Source organism: Haplochromis burtoni, unplaced genomic scaffold, assembly GCF_018398535.1.
Source record: "Haplochromis burtoni strain Fernald_Lab_line unplaced genomic scaffold, NCSU_Asbu1 Contig_475, whole genome shotgun sequence".
NCBI classification, from domain to species: Eukaryota; Metazoa; Chordata; class Actinopteri; order Cichliformes; family Cichlidae; genus Haplochromis; species Haplochromis burtoni.
In genome coordinates, this window is record NW_024582836.1 from 82,739 (window position 1) to 96,956 (window position 14,218).

The 14,218-nt window shown below is 40.6% G+C and overlaps 1 protein-coding gene across 1 annotated transcript in view; it reads right to left on the minus strand.

Moving 5' to 3' along the window:
- The window catches only part of trip10b (thyroid hormone receptor interactor 10b), a gene marked incomplete in the record, with an annotated part of 19,838 nt that extends 6,738 nt beyond the window's left edge, over nucleotides 1-13,100 (minus strand). Inside the window, 9 exon segments of the mRNA XM_014341287.2 lie at nucleotides 3,020-3,181; nucleotides 3,937-4,083; nucleotides 4,262-4,390; nucleotides 4,666-4,770; nucleotides 5,129-5,191; nucleotides 5,352-5,499; nucleotides 6,374-6,427; nucleotides 6,548-6,663; nucleotides 12,808-13,100. Of these exon segments, the coding sequence (XP_014196773.1) occupies nucleotides 3,020-3,181; nucleotides 3,937-4,083; nucleotides 4,262-4,390; nucleotides 4,666-4,770; nucleotides 5,129-5,191; nucleotides 5,352-5,499; nucleotides 6,374-6,427; nucleotides 6,548-6,663; nucleotides 12,808-12,831 (948 nt within the window).
- Nucleotides 13,101-14,218: the final 1,118 nt, after the last annotated feature.

The window sequence follows — 14,218 nt, forward strand, 5'->3', positions numbered from 1 at the left end:
AGTTTCAGCTGTTCTGTTTTTAAAGAAGGTAACAACAGGTGCACTAGAGGGGCAACGATGAGATACTACAAAAGCAGGAATTGTTTCACAGGTGGAGGACACTGATATTTTCCCCTCATCTTTTCTGACTGCTTTTTTAACTAGTTTTGCATTTGGCTAAGGTCAGTGTCACTACTGGTACCACGAGGTGATACCTGGACGCTACAGAGGTTGCTCAAGTAGTCTCACGATAGCTCATCGGTATGTGCCATTGCGTGAAGGTTTGCTGTGTCTCCAACCACTGTCTCACAAGCATGAAGGAGATTTCGGCAGACAGGCAGTTACTCTAGGAGAGCTGGACAGGGCTGTAGAAGGTCCTTAACCCATCAGCAGGACCAGTGTCTGCTCCTTTTTGCAAGGAGGAACAGGAGGAGGAGGCCATTGGACTGGAAAGGCCATGACAGTGTTATGCTGCCCATAACATTGTTAAGGATGACCGATTTGGTGGTCTGGACAGGCATATCCATGGAGGGACACAAAGACCCATACAGGCTAAGCAACAACACCCTGACTGCTATTAGATATCCTTGGATCACCTGGCAGACCCTACATCAGTGCAGTGGGTGCTGGGGTCCCTCCTGGTGCGAGACCATGCCCGGCTTCATGTGTGAGAGCATGCAGGCAGTTCCTAGAAGTTGAAAGACTTCATACCATTAACTGACTTCCAAGCTCACCTGACCTAAATCCAACAGAACTGGGACATTATGTTTCAGTCCATCCAGTGGTGCTGGGTTGCATCTCAGACTGTCCAGGAGCTCAGCGATGCCTTGGACCAGATCGTGGAGGAGATCCCCCAGGTAATAACCCATCATTAGGATGTTGTCAGGCATACAAACGAACTACTGAGTGCCATTCTGAGCTCTTGCAATTAAATTAAATTGCAATTAAAATGAACTCGCCTGCCACCTCATTTTTTCAGCCCATGTGGCAACCTTTCAGTCCTAACACATTACCTAGTCCATTACAGTATAGATATCCAGTGTGACTTTTTCCCCCATTGAGATATGATGTATTTTCAAAGTGTTCCTTAATTATGAGCAGTGTAATGTGTTGCAGCATCCCCCTGCAAGCAGTGACTGGAAGAGTTGGAGGAAGTACAACATCAACCAGCTATCGGTGACATTTATTTCCTGAATGACATGACTTGGAGCAGATGCCTCCCCGTGTCAGGAATCTAAAGTCAAGCAGGAAGTAAACTCCTTGCTTTGTAGGGGTCAAAGGTACTGAAAGCCAACTGAACTGTAGCTAAGCGCAAGAAAGTGGGGTCAGTCACGAACAGAAGCTGTCAAATGGAAACAGATATGCCCCTCAGCTGCGATGAGCGATCAAAATAGTAAAAACTAAACTTCTTTGCAATTGATTATGTCCTCTTAACAGTTCTCTGTCTCTTTTATTATTGTGGTGGTCTATAGGGGACAGTTTTTACTGAGTGGCTACTGGGATAACTTGACAGCAAGGGCGTCTGTGCTTTCTACCCACAAAGGTCAGTGCAGCATTAATTAGTGTGGAGTTACTCCTTATATATCACTTCCCCTTGAAAAGAATCCAGCACCAGATCAAGTTCTACCCGATATACCCTCTATGTAGTGATCATAATTGTTACCATTTGCTTTTGAGCTTGCATTATCTAGACAGAAAGAAACAAAGACTTTGAGGCAGGTACACAACAAACACATGGCATGGAACGCACAGATACAATATCAACAAAAGCTTGTGTACATGAAACAGATTAGGACAGCAAAACAAGGGCGTGAACACGACAGCAGGCGAGGGGATGGAGGTCAGACGTGAACCAAGACGGGGGCGTCACTCACCAAGCAACATTTGTTTAATGTCTTTAAGGTGGAAATCCTGAGTTTGACAGAGGCTGAGGCTTGGGGTGGAATAAAGAAGGAGGGGAAGATGGAGAACAGAACAAGACAAGGTGGAGGAGCAAGGGAGCGGAGAATAGGAGGGATAAAATAACAATGGTAATGAGAAAAGAAGAAAGGGGAGAGAGCGGGTGAAAGAGGTGCACAGCTTGAAATAATGTGTGTAAAGAGGGACAGTGAGAAATATGTTTGGGGCATGTCTGTGCAGCAGCCTGGAATCAGAATCGGCCCCCTAGGCAATGGGGTAGTGGGGTACGACATGAGTGGAATGTGAGCCGAGTCTGATGTATGCGTGTGTGTGTTTGTTCGAAAATGCTGTTATAAGACTATGACAGGACCGTATTTGCAATTCTCGATAAGGTTGACAGGAGCCAGAGTCCCACACTGCATCGAGCACCTGCAGGTTTTCTGTTTCTAGAGTTTGGAGATTAACTCTGTAAAAGTGTTGAGAGACTGACTAACACTGTAACACTAACACTTTGAATGGGACCTGCTGATGAAAAGAAAATACAGAATGAAGCTCTTCCTGCAGTCTGCTGGATAATAGACCTTTTTCATAACTTGACACGTCACAGCAGGGAAAACACAGATGCCTTAATGATGGCTGCATTCCACTTAAGGGAGGTCCTGCTTTTGTTCCATGCAGTGGCTTAATGGGACACTGAAAGGAAATGGGCTGTGCTTTCTGTATTACAGTATAAAAAGTCATAAAGGTCTGTAGAGGAAAAAAAAAAGGTCTTTCATCACAATTTCAGAGACTTGCAACACAAAAACAAACTGCCTGTCAGGTTAAAATTCTCTCTATAATACTAACAACAAGGTTTATGTTACATCCTGATGAGATTTGTAATTTCAAGCTCCATATTTAAATAACTCAAGGCAAAAGAAAAAGAGTGTCTTTGTAAGTTGATTAGCATGCCCAATCGTGAAATCAACTCTGTGTCTTCATTTCAAAATAATGTAAAAACATGTACTATTTTAGGAAAGACTAACAAAACTAACTAAGTTAGCTACACATCTTTTTAAAAATGTTGGGATCATCTTAGCCCAGATTAGAAATGATATTCAGGTTTTTACATGCAGAAGAGGAGAGTGCGGTACAAGTTCACCTTGTGTTTCTTGCTGAACGGCCAGATCAGGCCGCGCACTTTTGGCGGGTTGAGGCTGGACTCTGAGGTTGCCGATTTAATGCCCTGGGAGTAGTCTTCAAAGTCCACATCTGCAGGTGGCTCGAAACCAGATTTGTGCTGCTCGATGACCAGAATAGAGTCCTCCAGAGAACAAAACAAAGAAATAGACTCAGTCACATCAAAGCAACAAACGGAGACCGTAAAAGGGTTGGCAGTGACACTGGATTTTTAAGTGCAGCAATTAGAGGCGTTTAATCTTTTTATTTAATTATTTCTTTTATTTTACAAATTTTACAGCTAAAAAGCAACATCAAAGTCAAAAACCACCATTCCTTCCACTAGATGCTGTCTTCATACGCTGGTCAGAAGTGAATGCATTTAGGTACATTTTTACCCCTCTATAAAAACAGTGAAGAGGTGAATTTCTGTATAAGTGACTCATTTCCAATTTGTAGCCTGAAAGTTTTTTTGTTTTTTTTTCCACTTGACGTTTTACATGACAGATCTGGATTTTCCAGACGTTAAGAGAAATTCTGTAGCTTAATAATTAGCCGTTATCTGTGTGACAGTCAGACAGTATAAAAGATGGCTGCAGCCTTGATGTCATGACCCCAAACACACTCAGTGGCTAATGGCTTGCGATTGGCCAATCCACTAACCAATATCGATGCAGTTTCATACCACAGATAATCCTGTATTTTGGAATACAGTATGAGAAAAACTAATAAAACTGTTTAATTTTTTAATCAAAATCACCCAAAAACAAGTGACTGAGCCCATAAACTCTGCAGGAAAATGTCAACAGTGACATCTCCAAGTTTTGCTTAAAGTTGTGTTTTCGTGGAGATGACTCTAAACCTGACAGAAAAAAAATATGACAAACATTTCACACTTGCCTGTTTCTCATTAACTTTTGTCCCAGCAGCAGAAATTCCTTCTAGACACTTCGAGATGATGGGCAGCACCTTCTTCTCAATATCTGAAAACTTGCAGTAGCCATCCGCAAGGCTCCGGATCCTCCGCTCATCCATGCCTTGCAATTTCTGTTCACAGCACAAATTAAAGGGCCTCCTTTCACAATCAGACTTGCTGATTTCTACAATGGCCACTCACAGATGTATGAACTCACTGAATTGTTTTGTTTATATTGACATATGTCATATTAGCTTTGTCCACTTATGCTACATCATCACAGTGTTTTTATGAATACGTTTGCCTTACATTGAGGAGCTGCGGTATGTCGGTGTAATAGTGGTTGTTCTGTTCCTTGTTGTATTTCTGGAGTTCTGCTGCATAGTCGTTCCTGCACTCCTCTGCCGTGTGAGTGCGAGCATGGGCATGCTGCTTGGCCTTTCAGAGTGAAGGGCAGATGGAACAACAGAAACAAGAGATGGGAGGATAAAAGGGTTCAGCAAGAAAAAGAAATGAAGAGAGACAAAACAAAATGCAAAGTGGAATGCAGGAATAGATGCAGGGAGGTGATGGGAGGATACACAAGGAGGTGAGCGGGAGACAGAAAGTAAAAGTTCATGGAGGGAAAATATCACAAAATCCAAAAGTGGTAAAAACAAACTAAAAACGAAACACTGCTCAAGTAAAGCTAGTGCGTGCATGTGTGTGTTTACTTTTTCGACATCGACTTTGGTGGCATAGACCTCGCACTCCGCTTTCTCTGCTTGTTGTGAGGCTTTTTCCGCCTCCGCCCACTCCTTGGCATAGCGCTTCTTCGTCTGTAGGCATAAACACACACATATTAAACTTAAACACAAACTTTATTTTTAATCATTTTAGCCCTAGTAGCATTAACAATTTAAAAATGAAAGAACTGAGTTCCACTTGAGATACTAAGAGTAAAGTCATGGCCATATTTTACTGCCCCTCGGGTAATCTGTCACCTGAAGAGTTACCAATAAATTATTAACAGTATGACAGCAAAAACCATAATAACGTAAACTCCAATGATGTCATTGAGATATTGCTGTAACATCTGTAGAATAAGAATTACTACCAAGAATATCTTCATCTTGAGGTACCACTTGAGTGATCTGCTCAGTAACAAACTAAAACCGCGAACAACACAAGACTCACATTTTCTAGGTGCTTAAAGCTGCTCTCTAAATTCTGCTGGGCCTTCTTGACATCAGCCAGGTGCTGAGGAAGGAAGAGGATGCAATAAATGTCAGGCGGTTCAAGATGATGACGGCAAAGTGTGCAAATCAGTCTTTAACCTGCCAAACTTTCCCGTCAGTTCTTCCTTTCTTTTTCTCCCCCTCCCTATCTCCCTCTCACACTCGCTTCCTCCTTCTCTCACCATTTTCCGTTCTTGTTTAAAATCCTGAAGCTTCTTCAAGAGATCAACACAGATGCCAGTTATCAAGTTTTCAGCAATGAGCTCACGTTGCCCGGCGTAATCGTTGAGCTCGTTGAGGATCTCCTGGAATGAAGCATGATTGCTGAACCTGCGAGAAGATGGCAAAGGGATAAAGTGTTGGCTCCAAAGGTCAAGATTTAACGTACTATTTGGTAAAAAAAACGAAACAAACCCTACTCTGAACAGCAGTTGTAAAAAAAAAAAAAAGTAATAAACAAACTATTAAAAAATGGACATAGTGATCATAGCATCACATGTCACATACTGGTTACTGAAGTCCTGTTGGAGTGTTTTTGCATTGCCGTCTATGTGTTTGTAAACCAGACGTGGCGAGCAGCACGTCTGACTGAGAAACTGAGTTGCGCTACATGCTAATGAGTTGAGGTTATAATGGACATCATAGTTTCAGGTATAAGGCACTTCTTCATTTGCTTTGTTTTTCAGACTCAGAATGATATAGTTTCGTATATGGTTTGCATATTCTCTATGTTTGACATGCAGCCTTTATTACTTCAAGCTAACTACCATGCTACCAAGCTATAGCTATCTACTGATTAGCATAGTTTTGGACCATCTGTTCAAAATCTTTTAAGCCTCCAAACCACAGTTAGCACAATTTTTAGTATCATATGTAATTATGTGCCATGCTACTCCACTAGCTCAAGCTTTTTATCCGAATGTGTGAATGCAAAGAAGAAAAAAAGATGCTAAACGTGAAACTTGAAAATGTTAGCCCACATGATCACAGCATTCTCTTACATACAATCTTCAGTCATTTCTGTAAAAACTTTGCACCATTTGCAACTTAACTGCAGTCATTAAAGTATATAGTTAAAGGTTATATCAGAAAAACCTCAAAAACCAAGAAAATGTTATATACAAATAAAAAAATAAGAGCTGAAATGGAGAAATGTAACAATGCAACTCAAACTGGAGCTGGAAACGAGTTTTTGTTTTCTCACTTGCAGTCTTGATCTTCCCTGTTTCCTCGTTTGGCATATTTCTTTGTGAGATTTCTGTTGGAAAAGTGTAAAAACATCCACTTGACTAGCATGCATAGGGTAAGAGCACACACAAAAAATAAATTCAAGATCCCATTTCATATAAAAATGAATAAACATTCAGAAGGACCACACCTGAGCTGCTTGGCGTAATTTTGTTCTATCTCCGACCGCTCCTTCACAAATTTGATGTAGCGGTCCAGCAGGTCAAGGCCCGACTGTGTATGCTTGTCGATGACATCATACTGATCCTGAAAGAAGAACAGCACAGAGAACCATGTTTTATATCAAAATATCACCTTTGGTTTCTGGACAATTTCAATGGAAACTTCTCCTTCCATTGAAATTGTCCTTCCTTCCTCATCCTGTTACTTCCCTAACTATACAAATGCCATAGCATGTCAGTAGGTCAGATTGCTTTTTAAAACTCTGTAAGCTGACCATGCACAAGCAAAAACACGGCTTCAGCAAACTATGACACAGGACTTAAAAGAGTTTTTCCACCAACAGCCACTCTGATAAAGCAAACATCCACAGCGCCGTGTGCTGCAGGGCTGCAAAAAATTATTGTTTTTATCATTGCTGCTGAGTATTTTCTCAGTGAGACGACTTGGTCTTGAAAATGTCAGGAAATACTTTTAAATGCCCACGAGAATTTTCTGAAGCCATAACAGATGTTATGAAATTGTTTCTTTTGTCTGACACAAGGTCACAAAAGCCCAGAATACACAGTTTGCAATCACAAAAGGAAGCAAAAGTTCTCACAGCGCAGACGTTGGAGAATATTTGGCCTTTTTGCTTGACTTACACAATTAGTTCACAAAATGAGACTCATTGATCAACCCGGGATGTATTTCACAAGGCGCATATTCTGCATTTAATTTAGGGTTGCAGTTAACTTAATATTCTCATTATTGATTGTTCTTCTTAATTTTTCTTCTTCTATCAAGCTAATATTAGGTCTTTTTCTTAATGTAAGTTGGGCTGTAAGTTCCCACAGTCCAACATGTCTTCATGTAACTCATTTTTTGCCCATTAAAATTTTTAAAACAACAAAATTATTTCCTTCATAAAACAATAAGCAGAAAACATTCACTTGTGCCATTTTGCATTAAAAAAAATAATTAAAACAACATAAATTGATCCCTTATTAAGACGAACACTGATTAATTTCCTGTGGCTCAGCTAATCGTTTGAGCTTTAATTAAATTGCCTTTCGCAACTCATTTAATCAGGCTGTCGATCTGCCACAAATAGAAAATGGAGGCCTAAGAATAACTCTCACTGCACACGGATACACACAAGTATGAAGGTGTAGTAGAGAATAAAAGCGCTCCAACAGTACTCTCCTGTCAGCATTCCTCCCTCGCTTTAGACACATCTGTGCAAATCAATCCACACACACACAAAAACCTGTTGGACCGGTAAGGGAGCCCTGCTGGCTTTTATTTACACTGTTTAATGACATACAGTGAGAAGCACCTCGGAGGAGAAAACAATCTGATTACACGGAAACATGAGAGTCTGGGACACGTAATAAAGCCCCACGGGTGGGTCCCTTGTTGTGTCTTTTGTGAAGCACAAAGGAGGGCTCCACCTTTTTCTTTGTTGTGGTGTGTGTGTGTGGTTAAGTGCATGCGTTGGTGCTGGAGGGCCTTCTGGGACCAGAGACACAGATACAGAGTCCTCAGAGGAGGGGGAATCTAAATGGAGATCACACAGTAACACAGTTTGATATGAGAGGCCATGAAGGAGGCGAACGGGATAAGAAAATAGGAAAGTATGATAAAGCAACATAGTTTATGCCAGGAAGTAAAATGACCGTGGAAATCAGATTGAATTATTTAATGCAGGTTTCGATGCAAGAGATTAAAGAGTGTGTGACGAGTTCTTGACACAGATTAATGCGTGCATTTCCCACTTCTGTTGCACTACCTCACTTTTACTGGAATACATGTGCATGCTTGTGTGACAAAAGGAAACTGATTGTAAGACAAAGAGCGTTCAAGAATGAGATAATGATTAGCTCAGCGTGAACCTCCGCCCTGTGACTGACGCTCCCAGGGGCCTATCTAAACCCTGGAACCAGTCTGACTGGTCCTGCCCTCACAGTACTGCCAGCAGCAGCCGTGCTTCCTGACTGCAGCTGATCTGGTGTCAGGTTTTTACCTCATCTACTCATAAAAGCCACCCAACAACATTTACTGTGATAACTACTTGTAAGTCAGCTTCTAAGTTATTAATAGCTTTTGTCAGAGTGGTAATTTACTCAAATGGGTTGTACGACTCGTGTTTAAAGACCACGTCCAGACAGGTTTACTACGCATTACTATGAATTCTATTACTTACTTTGCAATTTTTTTTATTTTTTTTTTTAAATCATACAACTTTTGAATGTGAATTTCATGTTAAATTGTCCGTGCAAATAAAGCTAATTATCTAAATGTTATACCCATTTTCAGAAAACTGAATACACTGTCACTGAAATATTAGATACATGTTGAATTTAACTGACATATTGGAGTCAAAGATTTTCAAAGAGGCTCTTTTAGAATTGTTTTTGTTGTTATTTTTACAAAATACGATAAATGTAAATTTAGAATATGGACAGCAAAGAATTAAAGAAAAAGCTGAAAGCTTAGTGGATGTCAATTTTGCCAAAGTGGAAATCTGTCACTTAAAGCATGACTTATAGAAATCACCCTTTAAAGATATGCAGTGTGGGATTCTGTGTATTTACTGGAAAACGTAATGCACAGTTAAATAAGTTAAGTTAAATATTTTAGCAAATTGCAGTCAATGTAACTGAGCATTTGCAGAGGAATCTTTTTCGTTTGTTAAGCCACTTAAATACTGTTCTCTAAATCATTCAAAGATTAAAAAAAAAAGGCCCCTAACTCAAAAGATGAACCAGTGCTGTGTTTACATATAACAGGCAACTCAAACAAAGAAACCATTTAAAACTTAGACTTTGCAACGAATTTGTTCCCATTTCGTTAGTTGAAAGATAACCTACTTTGACAGGTGTAAAATTGGTCAAGCATGTCATGGTTCGGGGCTGCATTTCAGCCAGTGGTGTTGGGCATCTTCCAAAACTCCAAAAGTGATGGAATTATGAACACAAAAAAGTATAGTGAGATTTTGATTGACCATGCAATACCATCTGGAAAGCATCTTATTGCCAAATGCTTAATTTGTCAAATCTCAAACACACGGCCAAGGCACTAAAATCATATCAGGATAGAGAAAACACAATGAAACACTATCAGTGATGGATTGGCCTCGCCAGAGACCTCAACCAGCAGTGTGGGCTCATCCTGACAGAGAGCAGAATAAAAGAGAGCCAGAATACCAAAGAACAGCTTTGAAAGTCCTTTAAGAAGCCTGGAGAACTATTCCTCAAAACTGCTGAAAGAAATGACAAGAATGCTGCCTGCAATACCTTCTCTACTACACCTTCATACTTGTGTGTATCCGTTCAGGCGGTGTTAAAAAAATGTAGTCAAACCACATATTGACTTTCAAGCTTGTTAGAATTGTACAAACTCTGCTTTTGCTTTATATACTGTATTTCCATTCATGTTTGCACATTAATAAATCGCTGCACCCATTTGCAACTTTCATAGTAGAATATAAAGAAATGAGTGGTGTCCTAAAACACTGTACTACACTGCTCTGTATGCAAAATAGGCGTTACATCAATAAACATGCCGTAATTTCCAGAAATGCATAACATACAATTAATATTTCTTATACAACCACCATTGCTTTACATGCCAACACAACTTGGGATCAAGATAAAGGAGAAATTGGGCACAATGGAGGAAGCAGTGATGTAGCTGATTTATATCTAGGTCCCTGAATTACATATCAGCAGGATGCAGGCAGGTCAACAAAGAGAGACCATTCCACAGCAACATCATTCTTTGAGTTTGATTACCTGCTCTGTGCAAACATGTACAATATTTGTTATCAAAATGACCTAAATGAACGAGTCAGTTTCCACTATTTTCCACAGCTAGCTTGTTTTAGTGTCATCATGTGATCAGGGAGATTTCTTCCAACTGAACTGGCAAAACGCACGTACACGGACACACAATCATCCTGATTGCGAAGTAGATGGTTTTCAATGTGACAGAGCTACATGTCCTCAAGCAAGAGTTTAAATCCACATGACCAGAGATGTTTCATTTCTATTAATGGGATAACTCCTGCTTTAAATAATCAAAATCTTTGATAGGACAATAGAAATGCTGAACCTTCTGCACAAAGTACGCTGCTTACATCAAGCATTCTTGTTACAAATTGCAAGATTTTTTTCTTTTTTGAACAACATGCGATTGACTTGGCTCCGCTGTGATTCGACACCTTCTGGACTGCGTCATATTTAATAAGAACTGGTGGTGGTTTTAACTAAGCAGCCAGTAAGTCGGTCATTACAAAGCTATGCCGTGCAACAAAATATTGTCTAAACCCACAGGACTTTATTTTGACATCAAGCACAGAGTCGAACGCTCACCAAAGACAATTAATATGTCTGAGCGTATTTTAGAGGGCATGTGTCTGAAATCAGGCCCAATAAATCTTTTATGATTTAATTTGATGAGATGGTGACGATGCACAACAAAGAAGCCGGAACAGCTGAAGGTTCTTCCAGAATTAAAACAGCACTATTAAATCAGCTGAAAAAGAAATGCATGACATGTTTCCAGGGTTTGTCTCTCCTCATCCCCAAGATATTCAGTTTACACAAACAGAGAGAGAGCATGTTAACCTAAAACTGGATCAATCCATCTATCTTCTCTTGTTTATCCAAATCAGGGGGAGGGCTTCAACCTCTCCAAGCTATCATAGGGCAAGAGGTGAGGTACACCATGGAAAAGTCCCCAGTCTATTGCAGAGATAACACACAGAGACAGATATCTACTGATGCTCACATTCACACCAAGAGCCAATTTAGAATCACCAGCATGTCTTTGGACTGTGGGAGGAAGCTGGGACACCTGGACAGAAAGCATACTGCTACAGGGAGAGCATGCAAACTCCACCCAGAAAGGCTCAGGACACTTCTTGCTATGAGTCAGCAGTGCTAACCACTGCACTGTGCAGGCTCAATTTCATATTTCAGTACCGCTTATCTCAATTTTAATGCAAAAAAGCTATGGTTTCAAATCCTCGAACGTGAGAATCATACCTGTTTCTATGTTCCATGACGAACCAAATATCTTCTGATTTTGGAAAGAATTCTCAAATGTCACATCATGCTTTTGTCTACAAGACATTTACTCACTAAACTAATAAATAAATAAATAACGCTTTTCTTATCGTTTCAGGTCTAGCCCTCTATCTCTTGCTCCAGTATCAATGAAGCGTCATACACCCAAGTTTATGGTATGCAGCCAAACCCACTGCAAGCAATTGAATGCAGTTGAATGACTTTCAACTCTTTTGGAACAAACACACATTAGATTCAGGCCATCAGCCTCACTAAGTCTAACTCTATCTGTGCAATCATTTCAGATCGCTGTGCCCAAATGTTTTCATTTTCTTTGACCTAAAATACAACAATGTGTAGTCAAAGGCACATGCAGCCACCTTCACTCATCTGATTAACTAGGAACTACTCTGATAATCAATGAACTGTTCAAGAAGCAGAGATGGTGAACGATCTCTATCTGGAGCTTTCCAGATGGGAGGATTTCCTGTCGTTCTGTGACACCAGGCAGGACAGAACTTTGCTTTAGGATTTTGGGGGAGAGGATTTGTGATCTTTAGAGCCAAACGCTGAGAGAGATCTTTATCAGTCAGTGCCTTAGATCTTGTGGCTTGTAGCCACAGTCCCTTAAATGCCCTGTCACCCAACTGAAGGCGCTGGTGTCGGTGTGCCGTGACTGATGAGGGAGCTGACTGTACCGATGATTCAACAACTGAGACACGGGCAAGAGCAAGGAGGTTATACTTTCCTAAACATTGCACTGTTTGTATCTGCAGCCAGGACACTTCCTGTCACAAAGGAAAAATTCAGGTTTGAGCTTATATGAAAGAAGAGGATAAAACAAACAGTGTGTGTAGTGGAGCACACCCTAAGCTCACTGTGTGTACACAAAAGTGCACCAGAAAAGAGTAATAAACCTCTCCTTTCCCCTCTGCTTATGATAAGGTATGCAGCAGGAGTTGCGAAATCCTGTCGCTGCAGGCTTTACAGATAGACTCCTGCTGTTGTCTTACTTAGCCAAGGCCAGCTACTGAAAAACAACCGTGTGCTACGGTGAATGTCGACGAAAACAATTAAGAGGGCACCGCACTTAAAGAAACAGTGAAAAGGCGGAACGCTGTCCTCTAAGGACTTATCCCAGAAGGCTCCTCCGCTTCTTCTGAGCCAGCTGTCAACTTACCCAGAGCTGTGTTCCCCAGTCCATGTCGCCAAAAAAGTTCAGATGCGAGAAGATTCGCAGAGCAGGACTCTTCGGTGTGTTAAAGCAAAGGCAAAAAGCGATCAGGCAGATATTGTTTTTTAATTATTAGTATGTTCTTTAAAGTAAAACTCTTCTCGGAACAAAACTTTGAGGCACGAAAGCGGAGATGGTGGAGGAAATGTTTGAAGGAAGTCTACGCCTTCTCCTTGGCACGGACGCGACTGTCCTGTTTCTTCCAGCAGGCAGCGAGCGCAAAAAAAAAGTGTTCCTGAAACAACTCTGGGTCCGAGAGAGAGAGAGGGAGGAGGAGGAGGAGGAAGCGGCCTTTCTGTTTGTTTTATCTTAAAGAAGCAGCTTGAGGTTGTTGTTTTTTTCATAATAAAAGCTGGTGTTGGGCTCCAAACTTTAACCCAATGATGTATCCACTGCTCCTCAGATAACCCACAACATTACACATAAGATTAAACCAAATAAACTAATTAACTTTTCCCCCCCACAGCACTAATAGAGGAAGTAAAAACATTCTTTAAGCTACTTAAGACTTTTTTTTTTTACCCTCGTTGTAACATAAAACAGCAGCTTCCTTGTGGGGCCCTTTTTTGTGTTTAAAAAGTATAAAAGTTTTTTAATGGCCAGCAGGGGGCGACCTCAAGGAGCGCCCTTGTATAGCCCATTTAGGGAAAAAAATTTCTCCAGCTGTGTTGTTCTATGACATCAGTGCACACGTTCCAGATGTGTTTATGATCTCACCAGTTTCTGATAATGTAACGTGGTGTTAATTTTGTAAATTATAGTCAAATTTAAAGAAAAACAGATGATATAGCAGTCTAAACCTGTGACTTCTGGTTTTTAAAAAAAATAAGAGTCACTTCACTAACTAGTGGGCAGTGTCACTCGGGCTCTTCTTTTCATACCGCTGCAAAAGTCTTTAGACATTCCTCTATGTTTTCCTATGAAAACGCAAAATAGGTGCAGTGATTTACCGAAATATGTAAATGAACATGGAAATACACCATATAAGGCACAAACAGAGTTTGTGCAATTCTAATGAGCTTCAGAGTCAAGTCTAGTATGACCACCTTTATTCTTCAACACAGCCTGAACTCTTCCTGACATACATGACTGATAGTGTTACATCCAGGTATGCTTTCACTGCATTGGCAGTCAGTTTGGGATCATTGTCATGATGAAAGTGAAGCATTTGCCATTCAGATGCTTTCTAAATAATATTGCTTAATGGACCAAAACCTGACGGTACTTTTCTGAGTTCATAATTCCATCAATTTTGGAGATCTCTCTAATACCACAGGCTGAAATTTCGCCCTAAACCATGACAGAGCGTCCACCATGTTTAACAGATGTCTACCTCTCTCCCAAACTTCCCCATACA